At 32.7% G+C, this 22,325-nt stretch overlaps 1 protein-coding gene across 6 annotated transcripts in view; it reads left to right on the top strand.

Annotated features, from left to right (window-relative positions):
• The window catches only part of LOC118197554 (VPS35 endosomal protein-sorting factor-like), a 103,438-nt gene that overhangs the window by 30,931 nt on the left and 50,182 nt on the right, over nucleotides 1-22,325 (top strand). For all 6 annotated transcript variants that reach the window (XM_085813948.1, XM_035369081.2, XM_035369080.2 and 3 more), the window contains 9 exons: nucleotides 2,013-2,154; nucleotides 2,247-2,320; nucleotides 3,007-3,135; nucleotides 3,248-3,332; nucleotides 5,449-5,526; nucleotides 5,667-5,811; nucleotides 17,718-17,811; nucleotides 21,456-21,533; nucleotides 21,870-22,039. In XM_085813948.1, coding sequence (XP_085670074.1) covers nucleotides 2,013-2,154; nucleotides 2,247-2,320; nucleotides 3,007-3,135; nucleotides 3,248-3,332; nucleotides 5,449-5,526; nucleotides 5,667-5,811; nucleotides 17,718-17,811; nucleotides 21,456-21,533; nucleotides 21,870-22,039 — 995 coding nt within the window. The remainder of the gene's footprint in view (nucleotides 1-2,012; nucleotides 2,155-2,246; nucleotides 2,321-3,006; nucleotides 3,136-3,247; nucleotides 3,333-5,448; nucleotides 5,527-5,666; nucleotides 5,812-17,717; nucleotides 17,812-21,455; nucleotides 21,534-21,869; nucleotides 22,040-22,325) is intronic.

Genomic DNA, 22,325 nt, shown 5'->3' with positions numbered 1-22,325 from the left:
TGTAATTGGATATCCTTACTTGGGGAAAAGTTGAAAGCAGAGTTTTTTGGAGGATATGCTGTTTATCATTTGATTAAGCCCTTTTATAACACTGGAAAAAATATTGCAACAGGCAATTTCTTTACATCTTTGAATTGATAAAAATGTTAAAGAATAAAGTACCATATTTGACGGCATATAAGACGCACTTTTTTTCCTAAATTTGGTCTCAAAAAAGTTACCTGCGTCTTATACGTTAAGGTAATTGCATTCAATAATTGTTTATTTGGCTTTTACGAAGCGTGAGAACTAAAAGAAACCACGCTATTGAAACATTTTTTCCTTGTGTGTGGCCGTCTAAATAAGGGTGCGTCTTATATGCCATCAAATACGGTAATTAGTTAAAGTGGCACAGTCAATCATGCAAAAAATTTTGTGTAGGATATGAAATTAATTAATGGTTTATGTTATAAAAGAGAAATATTGCCATATAATTCTGTAAAAAAAATGAAATTTGTTTTAAATGAGTTTGATCCTGTATCAAAATAAGTTTAATAAACTTAATTTATTAAATTTATTTTCAATATTTTTTTTTAAAAAACTAATATGCTAGATTTTTTCCATTATTGACCACACAGCATAATTAGCTGTGAACCAAAAATGCTGTATTCCTGATGTTAAATTTTTCACTATCTATGATGCATTTGACCAGACTTAGATGAAACCAGATAAAACCCTAATTATCAGGTAGAGAAAGATATCAAAGTATGTTTATAATACACAAGATTTTTTGGGGAGAGGAGGGTGTAAGCCAGACAAAAGAAACTGGAGGCTGAGAAATTAAGCAAAATTTTAACAAAGAGCTTGCACGAGCCTCCTAAAGCTCACCATTGGATATATTGGGAGGGAGCAGAAAATTTGCTGATTATTATTTTCTTATCATTTTTGTTTTCAAAGAGGATGAAGAATTAGTTTTTTAATTTAAAAAAAGATAAAGATTTTATTAACGTTTGTGGATGTGGAAATTTGAAAATAGTGGATGTGCAATAGTTGGAAAAAAAAATCAAATGATTTTTGAAAAATTTCCAAAAATGAACAGTAAATTTAGTTAGATATTTATATTTAAATTTATTTGAAAGATTATCTCCCACTGTATCCAATAGTTCAAACAGTGGAATTCTGAGATTTATTTGTTAAGTAAAGGTATGCACAAAAAATTTATAAAATTTCAATTCAACAGTAAAATTAAAAAGTAAATCTAAATCAAATTTTGAAAAAAAAAATCACTTTGAGTCATGTTTTTGCCATCTGGACAATAACTATTCCAACTGGGCCTATCAGTATCCGCACTGCACTATGTAATATGGGCCATGCCCCCCCCCCAAAAAAAATAAATTTGTAAAATTTCAATTTAATAGTAAAATTAAAAAATAAACCTAAATCAAATTTTGAAAAAAAGGTAATTTTTCCATATGGACAGTAACTATGCCAACTGCGCCTATCCGTATCTGCATTGCACTATTAGATATGTGCCATACACACTGCGATAAATTCTGCCTTATCATCATGGATAGTATATTCAATGAATGGGTAAATAAAAGAAACTCATTAACAAAGAGAGTCCTAAATTGTCCTATACAATTTAGCATGCAAAACTGGCATATTTTATGTTTCTGTTTTAAAAATTGATCATATGGAAGTCTGGAAAATGGCGTTTGAAGTTTTGATGAAAGCAATGTTGCATTGCCAAATGTTGTTATTCTTTACAGTGTTTTAAATTTAACTATCTAAAGCTTTTTAGCAGTTAAATTTTTTTCATCCTTTATTTTTATGTGTGCAGGTTTAAAAATATTAAAAATTCAAGGTTGAAAGATACACATTGTTAGAAGTCTTGAGTAGGAATAATAGTTTAATTTCACAGTATTAAAAAAATAGTTTTTGATATGTATGAATAATTTTTATCTGTTTCCTACTGTTCAGTGTGTACGATTATACTTTTTTTTTAATGATTATAAATTATTTTTTTATTTAAGAAAGAACTTTCTGCTGCCCGAAAATGTCGTTTGGATGATACTTTTGAACCGTGGTCTACTAAGAAGGTAGCAATTTTAAGCAAGTTTACTACATCTGAGAAGCTGTCTATTGCAACTAGTTTTTTATCTGGTGGTGAAAAAGGTAATGGTTAAATTCAAGACTGAATTTTTCCTTTTTATATATTAAAATTTTTAATCTTGCATATTTTGTCCTTTTTTCTTTTAAATTTGCAGTTATTGGTAAAACTACTGCATCTGTGAGTGATAAAGTTAAAACTCGCCTGGAACAACTCGATGATTTTGAAGAGGTAAAATAGTGAATTCTTTGACGTATACTTTTTTACAATATTTTCTCATTTTTATTTATTGAACTGAAGCCTGTAGAGCAGGGGCTCTCAACTATGGGAGAATTGCCCCCTTGGGGGAGGAATTTCATAACTTTAGGAGGGAATTTCATTTTCCTCTTAAGTATTTCATTATAATATATCAATGTCTAGACAATATGTGTCTAGACATTCATAAATTTAACTACTTTTGCAGGTTTTGCTATTTATTAGTATTTTCTGTTTTTCTTCTTTAATGTATAAAACACATTAAAATAATACAAATTCAAATAAATCTATATATTTTTTTTTTTGAGTTTTAAAGAAGAAGAGGGAATGATTATCTAGCAGTCGTGAAAGAGGTGCACCCAAAAATTGGTTGAAGTGTTGAGAGCCACTTTTTATAGAGTATCTATTAATCAGAGGAACTGATATTTCATTTAATTTCATACATTACATTATAAGTTATTTAATTTATGCATGGAAATAAACCATACCTTTTTATATAAATAAATTATATATTGAACCTGAAAACAGAGTTCCTAATATTTGTCAGTTTTATTCATTTCTCCTGTGCTCAGTAACTTGTGTAACTGATAAAGCTACAAATATATTTCTAGTGTTCCTACTGAAAAAATTGAATTTGATGCTTAATTAAATAAATATAATAGGGCTCTGTAAAAGAAATGCTAAATTTGACCCAACAAGAATATGTTCATCGCATTGAAGAATTAAACCAGGCATTAAGAGAATCTTGGGAGCAAGACCAGCGTGTTAAAGCCCTCAAGATTGGAATTCAGGTGCTATGTTTCTCTTCAAAAGTCTCAAAGATATAAAATTTAAATATTTCTGAGCAGATTTATCACAATTGCTATTGTTATGAGTATCATAATTTGTATATTTCTTTTTTAGAGTGCCAAACTTTTAGTAGATACAGCTGTTATACAGTTCTATCCGAGTAAATTTGTTCTAATTACAGATATATTGGACAACTTTGGTAAGCTGAAAATTCCAATAAAATTATTTTTTAGTAATTTGAGATTAAAACAGTTTTTTACGATTTAAGATTAAATAAATATGTTGTTTAGAACTGTTTGAGAACTATTGTTGTCTTATTCTATGTGATCAAAGCTGACAAGGATATTTCAGTGAGTCTGGATTATGATTCTAAAAATCTGCTTTACCAACTCTGTAGAAATTGAGTAAAATTTATAAGTCACACTATTATTAAACAGCTGAAAGGGGCAGACTTATTTAACCATTTGCACTAAAAAGACATGCCACGCACGTCGAGATGCTTTTGTCTCAAACCGCGTGCAAAAATGAAAATAATGTGGTGCACACGTCGTCTAACAAAGAGATTGTTTATTTCTTGAGTTACAGCTCTGGATTGCATTCGCAGACGCGGAGCAATGTAAATGAGACACTTTACCGCTTGTTATATTGTAGTGCACGGCACCGCAACCGTGAAGTTTAGTCATAGCGCAAGTGGTTAATTATGTTGTTATTGTTATTATTACTATAAAGTTAATTTCTTTAAAGTGTATTTCACTTAATGAGGTATATGTAAAGAGCAAGTTCATTTGAAATTCAATTTAATGGTAGGATACTCTCTCTCTCTCTCTTTTTTTTTTTTTTTTAAATCAGCATTTTTAAGTGCAAATGCATGTGGCACTTACAGATTGTTTTTCAATTTTGTTTATCATTCTTGCTATCACAATCCAGTTTGATAGATGTATTACAATGTAAAAATAAAATCTCAATATCTTTGTTAGGAATGCAGTTGATTGATCTTTAACATTATTTCATTTAACCTAAAAAGGATTTATAACGTAATTATTTTTAACTTTATATCTTAATCTTTAAATAAGTAGGTGATGTGAAGTTACACTAATTAGTCGTTAAGAATGCTCATAACTCAAAACAATTTTTTTAATTAATTGCTCAAAAAAAAAAAGATTTTTTTTTTTTTTAGTCATATGCAGAAGACTTCCTTTTAGCTAGCAGCTACGGGACCTCATGGATTTCAGATAAGATATATTTCTGGATAACTGAATATATATTTCTAGAACTTGCACGTTCATGTTTTATGATGTCATCTGTAGTAATTGCAGCATGTGAAGTTCAGTGGTGTTTTTTTGATCTGTTGGCCATGATTAAGAAAGTAATATAAAAAATTGTACAAGTTAATTAAAACACACACACATGATTCTATATTTTAGAAAGATAAGTTAAAAATTGCCATGTTTGTTATTATGTGAAAGTTATGAATTTCTTAATGTGATTACATATAACTTCGAATGTTTATTTGCTTAAAAGCTATTTGCGTAGTTTTAAAAATTTGCTGTATATACAATAAAGCTTCAAATCTTATGAAAGTCTGCATTCTTTCATTTGATGAAATGTACATATATATATGTAAAATATAAAAAAGTACGATGGCTTTGCTCTTTGTGAACACGAAACCTTTAATTAACTTTCTGCAATTCAGGATCTTCCTCCTAGACCAGTATCTTCCAGAACATTCACACCTATTACATAACCGCTTCTATAAATACTGAGTATGTGCCATTTTGCGTCAGAAGCTTCTCTTTCCCTGTGCTGCTAGGACCTATGCTGCTACGCTTCTCATCTTTCTTTCTTTCTTTGTTAGAATGTTATGACGCAGAAAGTCAAAATTTAATTGTACTTAGTAACTCATTATTGAATATGTAATTTGGAGAACTAGGTCGGAAAAGGAAATTGATGTGCTATTTGAATTAAATATGTGCAACTAAAAGTGAAATTCCTCTGTGTGTCGTCATTGGATATACTCCTTACCACTCTGCAAAAAGCCATACCTGAACTTTGATTTCAACCTTCACCACGATTGCTAAAATATCACATATATATATATATCATTTTATGAAAAAATTAATTAGTAACTTAATTAATCAAAATTCTTTTGTGTTCTTAAAATGTACCTATATAAATGTGCAATAACTCTATTCAAAAATGCAATTGTTTTAAATTTTATTCAGTTTTGCTGTTGTTATTCCATAAATAGGCCATCTACTCATAGTCTAAACATGTATATGCTTTAAGAAAAGTTCTTTCTCTTTTCTTTTGTGTAGGTAACCTTGTCTACCAAAGAATCCATTCTAAAGCAGAACATCATAAACCAGGCAGTAAAAATCCTACTCCTTTACCTGGTTAGTTTTTTAGGTTTCTAACTATTGACTTTTTAATTTTATGAGAAATTAATATATTTTGTGTCTATTATTTTATATTTTCTTCTTATGTTTTCTTAGCAAAAATTTATTTGAATATTTTGGATTCTATTTCATTTCAGAATGTTTCACTCCTGATCAAGTTCCTGAATCTGCAAAGGAGACATGTAGAAATTGGTTTTTTAAAATTGCATCTATACGAGAACTGATTCCAAGATTCTACATGGAAACAGCTATATTAAAATCATATAGTTTTCTAACACAAGGGTAATTGTTTAATAAATAACAGTCATCATACACAGGTTGCATTTCATTCCCTGCTAGTTAATGTTAGTAAATTGTGATTTAATTTTTTCATAACTTTTATAGCAATAATGAAAAAAATGTTGAGATTGTATATATATTCTTTTCAGCTCGTTCTCAAATGAGTAGCTAATTTTTTTATGTATATTATAATCATGAAGTATCTGTGATGATTAAATAGAGAGTATTGTTACGAATTTGGTATTTAAAAAGCTAATTTAAAAATCGGATTTAAAAATCTAAAACGAAGTTGTTAAATAAAACTCTGCTTAAAAAAACAGTTACATAAAAAATAAACTTCCTCTTTTATCGATTAATAATCAACATTCTAAGCATTCGTCATTCATTCGAAACTATTTTCTGTAACCATAATGTTTTACATTTTGTATTCACGTGTATATAAATTTATACATATTTAAATGACTAAAACATCGGAGTTACCTTCTAATAATTATATTCTTGTCGATCGAGTAGCAACTCAAGGTATAATTTCTGACAGATACTGAAAGTTTTCTGGGGAAAGTATTTTTCAATAAAAGATAAAGGCAAATTGTACATTTTGGTATCAAAACAATCGGCGCAACTAAGAACTATTATTAAATGCTGAAATGAACTTTTGGAATAAGAATAAGACAGTATTTAACTTATTTTATCTCTTTACTTATTTTATCCTGAGTTGAGTTGAGTTGAGAGCAGAATCTGGACACCCGTGCGGCTTACTAAGACTATTCGGGTCTAGTCCAGGTTCCGCAACTATCCGGGGCAACACCTCATGGGGCCTATAAGGGCATACATTGGTCCTGTATACATGCTTACATAGTTCATAGCATATGCTTATAGTTACATAGTTCATAATATATTGTTACGAATTTGGTATTTAAAAAGCTAATGTTAGTTCAATTATAAATTAAATGGTTTTATTTCTCGCGCAGTGCAGCGCGTGACGAATATTAAAAGAAAGCTAAGCCGGAAAAAAATTAAAAATACAAGAGCGCGTGCGTTAAATAAATAAATATCTCTTTTTGATTTCGAGAAAGTGCTGGAAAATTCTAGCGCGTGATTTTAAAATCTTATAAAAGGAGGAAAACATCTCAGTTTGTAGTAGTTGCTTAGTTTGTTGTTGTTTAGAAAACTGCTGTTGTTGATTATAGCGAATTCGCGGATTAGCGTTCTTTAGCTGTTTTGAATTACGTTCTATTGTACATTTGAGTAGTTAAAAGATAACTACTGTGAGATATTGTAATACTGCATGATAATTTGAGAAAATTTAAGCATTTTTGTTGTAATAATAATAAATTTTTATTCATTTTTCATCGGACTTGTGCATTCATTTCATAACGAACCCGTACGCACGCAACAATTTTTGGTGTCAGGAGTGGTGTTTGAATGCCAATAACAAGAGCGATGGAAGAGCAATTAAGGCAGTTAATATCAGCCTTTGCCTCATTTAAAGAAGAAATGAAATTGGGCCAGGAATCCGTTAAGGACGAAATGAAAGCCGTTCAAGCTGGTCAAGAAAAGTTTGAAGCATGTCAAGAAGAAATGAAAAGAGAAATTACCTGCATAATAGAAAATAAATTTGAAGCTATGGAAGGCAGAATTGACACAGTTGAAAATAAAGTTGGACAAATTGAAGAAAAAGTTTCTTTCGTAAAAGATCAAATTGAAGAAAGAGTTTCTTCGGTGAAAGAAGAAATAGAAAAAAAAGTTTCTTCTGTAAAAGAACATATAGAAGGGAGAGTTTCGGCTGTGGAGGAACGAATTGAAGGAAGAGTTTGTGCCGTCCAACACCAAGTCGAACAACAAATTGATGAGAGAGTTTCTGCAGTTGCCAAAGAAATGGAAACTTTAAAGAAATTCGTAGCGACGGCAGGGAGCAAGAATGATGATTTTAAATTCTTACCGATGCCTGCTCGTCCATTTCTGAAGCTATCCACATATGATGGGAAGACATCCTGGCAAGTGTACAAGACCCAGTTTTCTATCGTTGCGGGGCCCACCAGCGGCCGAGCAGTAAAGTCGCTGAACACTGGTAGTTCGGTCCGAGGTTCGAATCCCGCGAACGGGCTGGCTGCATGGGCGTTTTCGTGGTTTTCCCCATGTGTAACGTGTATACGAGCCAGTTTCCCTTAGAAAGTCCTCCACGAAGGCATCCCTCCTGTTAGGCAGATAGCCCTCGAGGCTTTGCCATAATCACACACACACACACTCTATTGTTGCGGATGCGAATGGATGGGATTCCCAAGCTAAGGCCTGTCATCTCGCCGCTTCTTTAAGAGCCGACGCAGCGGATATCCTTCAGACTCTTCCCGAAAACAAAAGGTTAGATTTCGAAGCTCTGTCCGGCGCTTTGGAGCTGCGCTTTGGCGAGAAATGTTTAAAAGACTACAGCAGGCTTCAATTAAAATCCCGTCAACAGAAGCCCACTGAATCACTTCAGGAGCTCGCCACGGATGTTGAAAGGCTGTCACATCACGCCTTTTCGGAGTGCCCGACAGAAACAAGGGAAATCCTGTCCCTGCAATATTTCATCGATGGCATCCGGGATACTGAAATACAAAAAGCTCTACGAATGGCGGATGTAAAAGATTTAAAAAGCGCTCTAGTGTATGCCATGAAATTCGAGGCAGCCCAGCAAGCCACTCGTCGAGACCGCCACCCAGTCAGAGCTGCTCAAGTCCAGGAGCCAGGGGATCAAGTCACCGCTCGTCTAGACGATTTAACTAGACAACTGAACGCCTTGAGACGGAATATTGGTGAGAAGAAACCGACCGTTAAGTGCTGGAACTGCGGTGCTGAAGGACACATACGACGAAACTGCAGAATACCCCAGGGTACGGATGTTAAGACCGCTTCTAACAAGCAGCAGGGAAACTAATTAGTGGCCATCTCGCGGGGCGGAGGTTGCCAGATAATGAAAAGCCCAGTTTAAAGCACTTCAGATTTCTGCAGTGAGAGAATGGACTTTTCATAATAGGACATATTAACGGAGTCCCCTGCAATATGACGATAGACACAGGAGCCAACGTTACCATCATCCGAAAAGATTTGGCTCAACAACTGGAAAGCAAACTTATCTGGACGCCGCCCTGCGTTACCCTACAGACTGTGTCCGGTGAGAAGATCGACATCAATGGGAAAGTAAATGTTAACATCACGTTTGGAAGTGCCGCTTACCATCACACGGCATATGTAGCAGAGATCACTGATTCTTGCATACTCGGATTGGACTTTCTAAGGAAATACAATTTTTCCTTGGACTTTAAAAATAACGAATTGCATTCTGCGTCTGAGGACATAACGATATTTGGAATTAATAATGAAGAAGTTAAATCTGTCCACAGAATCATAGCACAAGACAATATCACAATACCGGCAAGAACAGAAATTTTACTTCCTGAATCTATAGCCGAAAACAGAGATTTCCGCTACGGCATCATAGAATATCCCAATAACTGTAATAGCCCGAAAGGAGTACTAGTAGCCTCAACACTCGTCGACCTATCGAGAACGGTTATCCCGGTGAGAGTTGCCAATGTAACTGAGAAGGCGAGAGTTATTAAGAAAGGCGACGTGGTTGCAGCATGTACTCCAGTAACCAGCGTTGAAAGAAAGAGCAATATCCAAGAATCTGTGTCCTCATCAGAGAGCATTACATCGGAGTTATTGCAGAATGCGCAATTGAACGATGAAGAGAAAAATGCTGCCGATCGCGTCATCAAAGATCTTCAAGTTGTTTTCTCCCTCTCGTCTTCTGACGTGGGTCGAACTAGTTTGACACAACATAGAATAGATACCGGCGATCATCCCCCGATCAAGCAACATTCAAGACGTCTACCATTTGCTAAACAGGAAGAGGTGCGAACACTGTTAAAAGATATGGAAGAAGGCGATGTCATCGAGACTTCAGCGAGTCCATGGGCATCTCCCTTCGTTCTCGTCAGAAAGAAAGACGGCTCAACAAGATTTTGCGTTGACTATCGCCGGTTGAATGAGGTTACGAAGAAAGACAGTTACCCTCTTCCTAGAATTGACGACATTCTAGACACTCTTTCTGGAAGCAAGTGGTTCTCAACACTTGATTTAAAGAGTGGGTATTGGCAGGTAGAAATACAGCCTGAAGACCGAGAAAAGACGGCATTTACTACGGGACAAGGGCTTTGGCAATTCAAGGTGATGCCGTTTGGACTGTGTAATGCGCCGGCAACATTCGAACGTCTTATGGAGACTGTTTTGAAAGGTCTTTCCTACGAAGCCTGCCTGATATACCTGGACGACATCATCATTGTTGGAAAGAGTTTTGAAGAACATTTAGAAAATCTTAGGAAGGTACTTCAGAAACTGAAAGAAGCCAATCTGAAGCTGAGTCCCACTAAATGCAAATTGTTCCGAAAGGAAGTGACTTACCTGGGACATGTCATCTCTGCAGAAGGTGTGCGCACGGATCCTGAAAAGGTATCAGCGGTTAAATCCTGGAAACGTCCTGAAAATGTCCATCAGCTGAGAAGCTTCCTAGGGCTTTGCACCTACTATAGGAGATTCGTGAAGGACTTTTCTTCCATCGCAAGACCCCTTCACAAGCTGACAGAGAGCAAGCAAAGATTCTTGTGGACAAAAGAATGCGAGGATGCATTTAACAACTTAAAGGAGGCTTTAACATCTGCTCCAATCCTGACGTATCCTCAGCTCGACCGACCATTTATTCTTGACACCGACGCGAGCAATGAAAGTGTCGGTGCTGTTTTGTCCCAAGAAATAGACGGCCAAGAACGTGTAGTGGCATACTGGAGCAAGTGCCTGTCTAAACCGGAGAGGAATTATTGTGTCACCAGGAAAGAGTTGCTCGCCATAGTCAAAGCCGTAGAACAGTTCCATCACTATCTATATGGCAGAAAATTCCTGCTCCGCACCGATCATGCATCATTGACCTGGCTTTTAAATTTCAAGAATCCTGAGGGTCAAATAGCCAGGTATAGATACAGAGTACTCCAAGATAATAGATACAGAGACTCCAAGAATATGACATCACTATCCGTCATCGTAAGGGATCATCACACGGAAACGCCGACGCCCTGTCTAGAAGACCTTGCCAAGAAAGCTGCCGATATTGTTCCAGGGTGGAAGCGACCCTGGAAGCGAAATACGAGCTGCTGACTCCGGTCGCAAGACAAATTACAACATCAACATCGGCTGATCGAGAACCGTGGAGTGATGATGAAGTCAGGAAAGACCAGCTGGAAGACCGCGACATTAAACCGATAATTGATTTAATGGAGTCATCAACCAGAAAACCTACCTGGCAGGACATTTCTATCTGTAGTCCTACAACCAAACAGGATTGGGCACTCTGGGATTCACTTCACATTCGAAACGGCGTCTTATACCGGAAATTTGAATCGGATGATGGGAAGACGTTCCGATGGCAGCTGATACTTCCAAGATCCCGCATTCCTGATGTCTTTAAAGAACTACATAACAGCCCTACGGGAGGTCACTTTGGAATAATGAAGACCTTACAGAGAGTTCGTGAGCGCTTTTACTGGAATAATGCAAAGGATGACGTGCAAAAGTGGTGCCGATCCTGCGATGACTGTGCAGGTCGGAAAGGACCGAAGAGACGCAGCCGAGGCAAGCTGCAACGTTACAACGTAGGGGCGCCTTTTGAACGTATCGCCTTTGACATCTTAGGACCTCTGCCACGAACTGCTGATGGCAACAAATACATACTCGTTGTCATTGATTACTTCACCAAGTGGCCTGAAACGTACCCTGTTCCTGATCAAGAGGCTGTCACAGTAGCTGAGGTAATGATACAGCACTGGATTTCCAGGTTCGGAGTGCCTCTTCAGTTACATTCCGATCAGGGAAGGAATTTTGCCTCGGCAGTAATCAAAGAACTATGCAAACTACTCGGCATTGACAAAACTCAAACGACGCCATTGCATCCCCAGTCGGACGGCATGGTAGAGAGGTTCAATCGAACCATCCTTAATAACCTCTCATTAGTGGTTTCCAGAAACCAACAGGACTGGGACAAGAAATTACCACTCTTTTTACTGGCTTACCGCAGTGCTGTCCACGAGACTACCGGCTATTCTCCATCACAAATGCTCTTCGGTCGTGATCTTCGTCTGCCTTGTGATCTATTGTTTGGCCGCCCTCCGGATGCTCATTCATCGTCTGAAGAATATATTCAAGATCTCCAGGCCCGGTTTGAAGTGATGCACAACTTTGCACGAGAGCGAGTCAACTTGGCGACGTAGAAGATGAAGACCCGATACGACACAAGAGCTACTGAACATCAATTCCACAAAGGAGACAAGGTGTGGTTGTGGAATCCGACTCGACGGAAAGGACTTTGTCCGAAATTACAGTCACCTTGGGATGGCCCGTACACAGTCCTAAACAGGCTGAATGACGTCGTGGTTCGGATTCGTAAGTCTTCGAACTCTAAACTTAAAGTCGTTCATTACGACAGGTTAGCACATTACTATGGCCACAGTACATAATGTAAATAATTGTAAATAGTATAAGACGATGGTCCATTTTGTTTTTAAATGTGTCTTTGATTTGATTTGTATTTAGTATTTGATTTGCATTTAGTATTTGATTTGAATTTGATAGCATTTGATTTGTTTTATGTATTGCATTTATTGTTCATGTTGTTTATTATTGTAATGTAATGCTTATTAATGCATTTATGCCACAGTTGTAAATTTAGCTTCCTGTCCAGGGATTGTACTGCCCGGGACGTGCAGTCCTTGGGAAGGGGGCAGTGTTACGAATTTGGTATTTAAAAAGCTAATATTTGTTCAATTATAAATTAATTGGTTTTATTTCTCGCGCAGTGCAGCGCGTGACGAATATTAAAAGAAAGCTAAGCCGGAAAATTGAAAATACAAGAGCGCGTGCATTAAATAAATAAATATCTCTTTTTGATTTCGAGAAAGTACTGGAAAATTCTAGCGCGTGATTTTAAAATCTTATAAAAGGAGGAAAACATCTCAGTTTGTAGTAGTTGCTTAGTTTGTTGTTATTTAGAAAACTGCTCTTGTTGATTGTAGCGAATTCGCGGATTAGCGTTTAGCTGTTTTGAATTACGTTCTATTGGACATTTGAGTAGTTAAAAGATAACTACTGTGAGATATTGTAATACTGCATGATAATTTGAGAAAATTTAAGCATTTTTGTTGTGATAATAATAAATTTTTGTTCATTTTTCATTTGTGCATTCATTTCATAACGAACCCGTACGCACGCAACAGTATGTTTGTGTGTGTATTGAATGGTGTAGTAATGGTTTCACTGAGAGCTACAAAATTTGGTACACATATTGTCTAGACATTGTAAGTGTGAAGGTCAAAGTGTTTTATTTCAAAATTTAATGTATGATTTTTTTTACTTAATATTAAAACTATTTCTTGTGATTTTTTTCTATATACATTTGTACTTCACTCTTAAATTAACATTCCCAGAATTTCACTGTTTCCAATATCAGATACAGTAGGAAAAAAATATTTTAAATGAAATTTGTTCTGAATCTTAAACTTAGTTAACCAGTTTTTGGTGATTTTAAAAATCATTGATTTTTTTTTATGATTGTACATCTCTTCTTTTAAAATTTCAGCACCCAGAAATGCACGTTATTAAATTTTGAAACTTTCACAGATCTAAAACAAAATATTTGCCCTCTTTTGAAACATTAATAAAATTATTATTATAATGACACATAAGTAAGTCATATGATATGGATTAATTTAGAAGTGACACAGTCCAAAAAAAGTTATTACTGTTTTCCAAATAGAGAAGGAGAACTACTCAAATGAGGAATTAGGGACTATTGGTAATTTAAGTTAATGTTGATTTACATGCTTTTATATTATACACACACACATTTCTATGCATATATAATAAAAACAAATTTAGAAATACTGATGTATAAACACTGAGAGGTAAAAATGCAGAAATACTGATGATGTAGAACATCTATTGTATATTGAAGAGGAAAAGTTCTTTTTGCTTAGAATGCTAAAATGTGGAATCCGTAATGACTAGGAAACTTGACAACAAAGTAAGACTAAATATTATTATTATTATTTTTTAATTTCAATTGACATTTGTGGCCGCAGTTCACTTCACTGTAATTGTGTCTTTCCAGAAAATTCGCATTAATACTGTTGCGATAGAATTATAGCACAGCGAAATAGCATCATTATAGGTAGAGGGACAAAGGCTAAAAGTGTGCATTTAGCCAACAGAGAAGCTCACCAAGAGAAAATTTTCGTGTAGATTAGAAAGGTTTCAGTTCTGAAAATTTTGAGTTCAAGTTCTGAATTGGCATCACATCATCAGCGTTATGCAAGTCATATGACATAAATTGATCAAGAAATTGCACAATCCAGAAAGTTATTACTTCTTTTAGAATACAGAGTGGAAATATACAAATCAGAAAGTAGGAAATAAGAGGCTATTACTGAATTAAATTATAAAACTGATGTATATATTTTTCTATCTTACACACACACACACACACACACACACACACATATGTATATATGTAATCTTTTAATCCAGTTGTTTTTAGCAGCTTTCGATATTTGTCATGGCCAAAGACGGTAGTGGCTGAAAGTAAAAGCTATGATGACTCATTTAACACAACTGAGCTTGAAGTATCACAGCCTTTATTTTTCCCCATATCAAGTCATCCTTTTGCAGATAAGATATTTTTCAATCATAATTGAATGCAATAATTTCCATATACATGGGTTTTTACAGTACGACATCATTTCAGGCAAATGAGGAGCGTCTTGCCAAAAGGAAAGCTGAAGTGAAAAAGGACACCACAATTCAAAGGAAGAAGGGAGGGAGCCAGAGTTTCAGTTTGAGTTAGAAAAGTTTTGGTTTACAATTATTTTGATTGGACAAGAGGTATCTGCATTAAGCATTGCATAACATGGAAAGATCTCTAATTTCGGAGAACAGATGAAATTTAGGGGTCATTTCTCTTTGGCAATTTTGATTTGAAATTTGCCTTTGTTAATAGCTTCATGATTTTATTTTTAGTTATGACCAAGGGTATTATAGTTACTAACAATTATTCTGTACTATTCAGTACATTTGTTTAAAACAAAATATTACAAAAAAAAAAAAAAAAAAAAAAAAAAAAAAAGAGTTCTTTTTTAGCATTATTTTTCTTTTTTTAGTGCTTTTTTGAATTTTGTAATACTAATATTTTGTACAAAATTGCCACACTACCTGGAAAACCGGGAAGAATCAAGGAATTCAAAACTTGACCGAAAAAAGTCAGGGAATTTAAATATTTTAATCAAAATCTGGGAAAGTCGGGGAATTTCATATGATGATCATCAAAAAAGCGATTTTCTCACCAATGTTGGAAGTGATCACATTCATGGTGAATTATGTATCGTATGAGCTTCATTCGGACAGTTGGCAGAGAACCAATTTTCCCATTGCCAATTAGATTGTATCTTAGAAAGGCAATGCACATTTCCAGAATCTTTGCTTTCCAGTAACCTCGAGAATCCAGAAATTCACATGTGCAGGGCATGTTGAACGAAAGTAAATTCCCCTGCCCCATTCTCATATAAAATAAAATCTTTTAAACCTTTTCTTCTTAAATGCCTTATTTGTCATTTTGCATTAAAAAAAATAATCAGTCATCTAGGCTAACCATTTAATATGCGTATAATTTCCAAAATATTGTCAGTTTTTGTTATTCAATTTTTAATCTTTAAGTAATTAACTTTATCTTAATGTTATTCATATCATTTAAGGTGGCTTCTTCCTTCTAAATTTATTTGTTAATAGTTAATAATACTTTCAAATTTCAGGCAATATTCTCTGGCATACTTATGAAACTAATTCTAGCAGTATGATAACATATCACTACAAAATTTAGTGCACATATTCTAGTAATGCATGCTGCTAAATAAATATAAAATACTTGAATTTATTTTTAAATGTAATTAAATAGATATCTTTCTTCATTTACCTGCAAAATGTCTGTAGGAAAGACACTTTTAAATTCTGATTGGGCAGATTTAATTAAACATTAAGTTAATTACGTTAATTCGCATTAAATACCTTTGCATAGTTACTGTCTAGGAATATCATGTTTCTTCATTTGAATTGTGTTATTAGAATTTCGCATATTCTTGACTATCAATCGTAATAACAATATAATTTTTTAAAGACAGGTCTGCTTTCTATATACATTGATTTTCATTATCTGTCATCGTCTTTTCATTTCACAGAATTTTCTGAAAATAATAGTTTTCCCCCTATCAGTTTTCAATCTTTTCTTTTAATTCCATTGGAACTTATTGAAACTAATAGTTTATTTCTATACATAGCCAGTCTAAAGTTTCAAAATATATGTAAATTGATTTTAAAGTTATCTGTGTAGTTTATTCAATTCTGACGTTAATCATATGTTGGTATAGTGATGTTTTAAGAATTTCAGAGACTCATGTAGCCTGTGAATAATTTTCTTAAAGGAGCTGTTATTAATTATTTTACATTATTGTCAGCATGGCATTTAATGTTGTAGAGAATTTGCTGTTGATGTTTAAAAAAAGTCAAAAGGCTTATGAATCAGAGTGGTTTTTAATTCTCCTTAATTGCATTGCTTTTTTTAGGAATTAAAAGTCCAAAGATTTCTGGTACTTTAATGTGCTGTTAAAGTTTTCATGCATTTTCTGAGCCATCTTGGCATATTTTGGCTTATTTCATTCCTTACACCTTTGTTTCAGTACCAGATTTTGGTTGTGTGACTTATTTCACTTGTGTGACAGTAACATCAGAACAAGCCCACAAAATTCATCTTGACAAAGAGTGCAAGATTGTGGCTGTTGTTGGCTAGAGCCTTGAGCACCATACAGGTGACACTAAACTTTTTTTAATCCAAACATTTTTATTTTGTTTTTTCTAGTTCCCCCCCCTTTTTTAAATTTCTGTTAGTAATTAATTGATTTACTACGAAACGTTTGTGTCTTGTAGATTGTAAATTAGAAAACTTATATCCACTGCTGAAGAGAACAGAATAGTCCATCCACAAATGTTCCAACCATTAAAGTTTGCATGGATTGATCAGAACAGCAACAAGAAAATGTTCACCAGTTTGATTAAATGATTCCCAAAAAACCTCTTGTGGGGAAAAAACAGGGCTTTGATTGTTTTCCCTTTTTGTAAATATGCTTTTATATACTTTTTAAATTTTGTTACATACACCAGTTTTAACATTAGGACAGTATAAAAAGGAACTTGCACATACATCTGTCATATGTAATTATTCCAATATATTATTGTATTGTAATTCATTTGAAGCTTTGTTCATAAAATTCAACAGGCATCAACTTTTTAGAACATAAGTAAATGACTCGTAATTAGTAATGAAAGGAATGCATGATCCAACTAACCATGGACATGTTTGGACACCTTTTTTTTTTACATGGCAGAAACAAAAGCTGCATAATCTTTTTAGTTTTTAATCACATTTTGATTTCATAAGGGGATTATTGAATGTAGTCTTTCTTTGTGAAGAGTATTAAAAGTAGAATAGCCAATGAAGCAAAGAGAAACAACTATGATTAGATGAAAACATGCTCATGCAAGCTATAATTATAAAGACAGTTATCTCCAGGAGAAGAGCCAAAGAACTATGCTAAAATAAAGGGAAATGCCAGATGGTATGGATTTAATGGAAAAATAGCAGTTTTGTTATTTCAAAATATTAAGAAGGAAAACTCATATGTTTATTTTGTCTTATAGTATAGTTATATTTTTTGAAATGCTAATATTTGTTTGAATAATATTTATATAGTTAATTAAATTTGCATTATATATCTTAGGGAGTATGCAAAAGCTTTAATACGTCTGACAAAAATGATTAGAGGCATTGGTGATCCTTTAGTAGCTGCTTATGCACGTTGCTACCTCTGTAGGGTAAGATACATTATGCTTATCTCAGAATTTTAATGCTATACATATATATTTTAAATATTCAAAATGTTGTTCTTAATTAAATCAAAATGGTATACAATGCTAAATAGACAGTTTTATTTAATTTAAGCAAAGCTCTTGAGGTCTATCTGCTTATATAATTCTCAATTTTGGCTGAGAACATGCCAGCATATCTAATTTAGAGGTACTATTCTCAACTTCCTTTATAATCAACATTTTAATAGAATTTTGAATTGGCAGATTTAGTTGCCTTCATTTCACTAAAATATAGTGTTTACAAATCATGTTTTGTCCAAAATTTGAAGGGCTGAAAATCATGTGAAGTCACATCGATTTACTGCCACAACATCTGGATTGGAGAAAGTATGAGTTACTATCTGATATCTAAAATTAATCTTTGTAAATAAGAAATTATTATATAATTATGTGCATTGAATTTAATGACTTGATTTAAAACACATATTGAATGGTGAAGAAAGACTCGTTCAGCTTATTTTGGCAATTATGTTGGAATTTTATATTAAATATAATATATGGCATAATTTTTGTAGCAGTTTCTTGTGTGTTTTAGAAATGTCATTATTTTGCATTTATTTATGTACAATAAAATTGTAATAAATTATAATTTTGTGATGTTATGCTGGATGTACACAAGAAAATTCTGATTTTTTAAAGTGTGTTATTTTTATGTGTTTTAATACTTTCTATCTCTTTCTAATATAGTGTAATGACATTGCTGGTTTTTTAAACCTACTAGCACAAATTATTTTTGTATAAATTTAATATAATCTCTTTAGTATTCTTTTGAGCTTTTGTTGGTGTAAAAAGTGAAACTGATCAAGAGGCAAAAAATGTCAATTACTCTCTTCATTCAAACATCTCCTGAATCCCTATAGGCTCAGTTATTTGTAGTCATACTATAAAATAGTGACCATAATAATAATAATAATAATAATAATAATAATAATAATAATAAAAAAAAAAAAGAGTGGAAGGTCTTCTTATTTTGGAAAACTTCTGTTCTCATAATTTCTTCTAAGTTATATTTAATTCTGTTTTTCGTATTTTGATCCAATACCAAGTTTAGCTGTATATCTTGACTAATCCATCATATAGTTTCTAAATGTGGAAGTTTAATATTCACGTGAATTTGAATTAAAACCAGAATTTGAGAATTAATTTTCAGATGAAATAAGGACTGAATATGAAAGATACATGTGTTTGAAAATTTCATCAGTGCAAATAAAATGGTGAAAATACTATTGGGACTTTCAAATACAAATTCATGGCTTAATATATCCTGGTAATGTAATGAAAGCCAGTTGTCCATGTGTAAGAAAAAACAATGTGTGATTAGTTTTGCAGAAATGATTAAAATTGAAAAGGCAAATAATACCTTACTCGAAAAAAGGCATTAATGAAAGATTTCTTCAATATAAAAAGTATATTTTGTGTTTTTCACTATAAGTCATGAAATAAATTAATATTAAAATATAATCTATTTTAAATCACTTTTGGTAGAACTAAATTTTAGTTCCAAAATTAAGTTTGAAAACAGTTTCAAAAAATTGAAAGAATATTCAGATAATGACAATTAAATGTAACAATAAAATTCACATTTCTTCAGTATGCTACATATGCCACTGGTCTCAAACTGTGGGCCCCGAAGCAATTTTATTTAGCACACAAATACATTTCTCATTAAAAAATTTAAATTATTATGACAAAAATCTGAAGAAAAATTTTAATACTTCAATAGTTTGGAGTCCAATTTTACATTATTTTCATTACCAAAAATCAACTTGAGTAACTCTTTGGAAAATCTTGAAATGGGACTAATTAATTTACACTATGATTTAAAAATACAAATTCTATTAGCTTTTATTAGTACTTGTCAAAAGGCTGGGAGTATATTCATATGTGAACAGTTTTTCCTACGAGTCTACGAAAGTCTACGAAAAGAACCTGATTGCTGATGAGTATAACAGTTTGTAATTAAGATATTTTCTACTAATTTTCCTCCAACATTACAAACTTCATGAAAATCGAAATGCTGTGAGGTGTTGTAGTTAGAAGGTGTAATAAAAATTTAAGTTTATAATTACTTATATATAAATATTATGTTTTCTGTATGTGACTTACTTCTCTTACTTATCACAGAGAAATGTGGTAAGTAAAAGAAAGAAAGAGAATAAGTTGTCATTATATGTTCTCAAGTTTTATCCCTCTAAAGAATTTTCCATATATTTTTTTTTTCAATTTAAATTAAAAGTAGGTTATTTAGTGATTACTTCAGTACATTACAATTATTTTAATAGATGCCAATTTGAAAATTTTAATGTTTAGCTGAGAATGTGTTTGAATTACATATTGTGATCAACAGAAATTTCTTGCAGATACCAGTTTTTAGATTTCAGGCAGACAATAAATGTAAATTTTAATTTTTCTTTTCATTATTTTTGTGTACTGATTTTTTTAAAATTTAGTTTTGTTAACAACCCTCCTTAAAAAAAAAAAAAAAAATTGCAGTTTGTTAGTAACTTTCAAATTCTGCAGTTTGAGACTACTGACATATGTAGTGCTTATTCCATTACATGGCTGCTATGCTTGTTCTAATGCATTGTAAACTTATGTCTACTTTAATTAAGACACAATAACATGCCGAATAAATACTAATTCAGAAGTCAAACAACAAAAATCAGCGTTATATTTACAAAATTTTCACAGGACTAGTTTTGATGGTTTTACCGAACCACCATCTTCTTGCAGCTGAAGATGGTGGTTCGGTAAAACCATCGAAACTAGTCCTGTGAAAATTTTGTAAATATAACGCTGATTTTTGTTGTTTGACTTCTGAATTATGTCTACTTCCCTAACAATTCTTATGTTAATGAATAATACAATTGTTGTCAGTTCTTATTTTTTTGTTCTTACTTAAATAATTGTGGTATTAAAATATATTAACCATCAACCAAAATTTTGATGCAAAGTTGAGCAATAATTTTGTAGAAGCCAGGAATTTTTAATGATGGTTGGAATAGCAATAATATCCTGGAAATTATAATGTAGGCTAGCAGTATATAAGTCTGTGAAAGCTTTTGGTCTGTCAATTTAGAGTTTTTATTTCATTTTATCAATAATATATGATTTTTGATATAAAATAATATTGCTCTTAAAAACTGTAAAATGTAATTAAAATGACAATTGAATATAAGTTAATGAGGTAAATTCATTATATATATACTTTCCCTTCTTGTGGAAAATAAAATGTGTAGTGTTGCTATAAATCCATTTTAGTTAAGGCAATTTATATATTTTATGAATTAGATTTTTAAGCAATTTATGTAGGCAGTATTTTGCCCAAAATCAGTAATCACAAGGATAATTTATGCAAAGTTCTGAATCAGCATTTGGACTCATGAGATGATATTGTAGTATAATTATTCTTTTTTTTGTGTGTGTTTGTGTGAAAGCAATATCCTTTGTATCAATGCACAAACATGTTGTATATATTTGTAGCATGATAACAATGCAGATATACATGATCTGTAATTATTTTTTAGTAGCATGTAGGTTGTTGTATGTGTATTTATCAATATATTACATTAAATTTATTCCTTTTTCAGGTTGGGATGTCTGTTGCTCCAGAAGCCCATGAACACTTAAGAGAAAACTTTTGGGATTTCTTAATGATGTACAATCAAGTAATTATAGCATTATATTTCAAATAATCATTATTAACCCTCTTGGTGTTACGGCCAGAAAATTCCGTATAGAAGACTGCCTTCTATATTAATTACACATGAAAATTTCTGCTAGCTTTTAATGTATCTGATTTCAGTTTGGATGTATATTGGAAGAAAAGGAATTAAGGTACAAAATCAGAAAGTCATTTTTTAATTAAAATCAAGAAAATACCACTTATTTATGTTATTTCGAGGAAATTTGTGGCCTAAACCCGTAATGCTTAGAGGGTTAATGTGCATAAATTCAAAAATAAAAATCATTCTGATTGTTGTTTTTAAACTTTCTTACTATAGTTGCAGAGCAATTTTGTGAAGGAAACTTTAATAAAACAAAATCTGGATTTGCCTACATATTTGACCTTGTATCCACCAGCTCTTGACTGGATTCTACAGTGTGTTGCATATAAAGCATCTGAACCAGTTCTTAGTGAAGTTTTACATAAATGCAAAATACAGTGCAATAGGTAATTGAGTATTGTATTCTAACTTCATCCTAAACCAGAATACTTTATTACTTTTGCACATAATTTATATTATTCTATTTGTTTATGTCATAGTAAATAAAATAGTTAAATTTAATAATTATCATGAATTAAAATATTGAGAATTACATCAGAAAACCAGATTTTTAGATTTACTAATCCCTGACAATAAGTGGAATGTAGGTTGGTAGATTCATTGAACTGCCCATTCATTTAGTCCTCTGTGCTGCTGAAAGATGGATAAATGTGTGTGGTCCTTTGTATAGCT

Source organism: Stegodyphus dumicola, chromosome 3, assembly GCF_044657685.1.
Source record: "Stegodyphus dumicola isolate Sdum_Otavi_A_Nest chromosome 3, ASM4465768v1".
Lineage (NCBI taxonomy): Eukaryota > Metazoa > Arthropoda > Arachnida > Araneae > Eresidae > Stegodyphus > Stegodyphus dumicola.
This window is presented reverse-complemented; position numbering and strand designations above follow the sequence as displayed.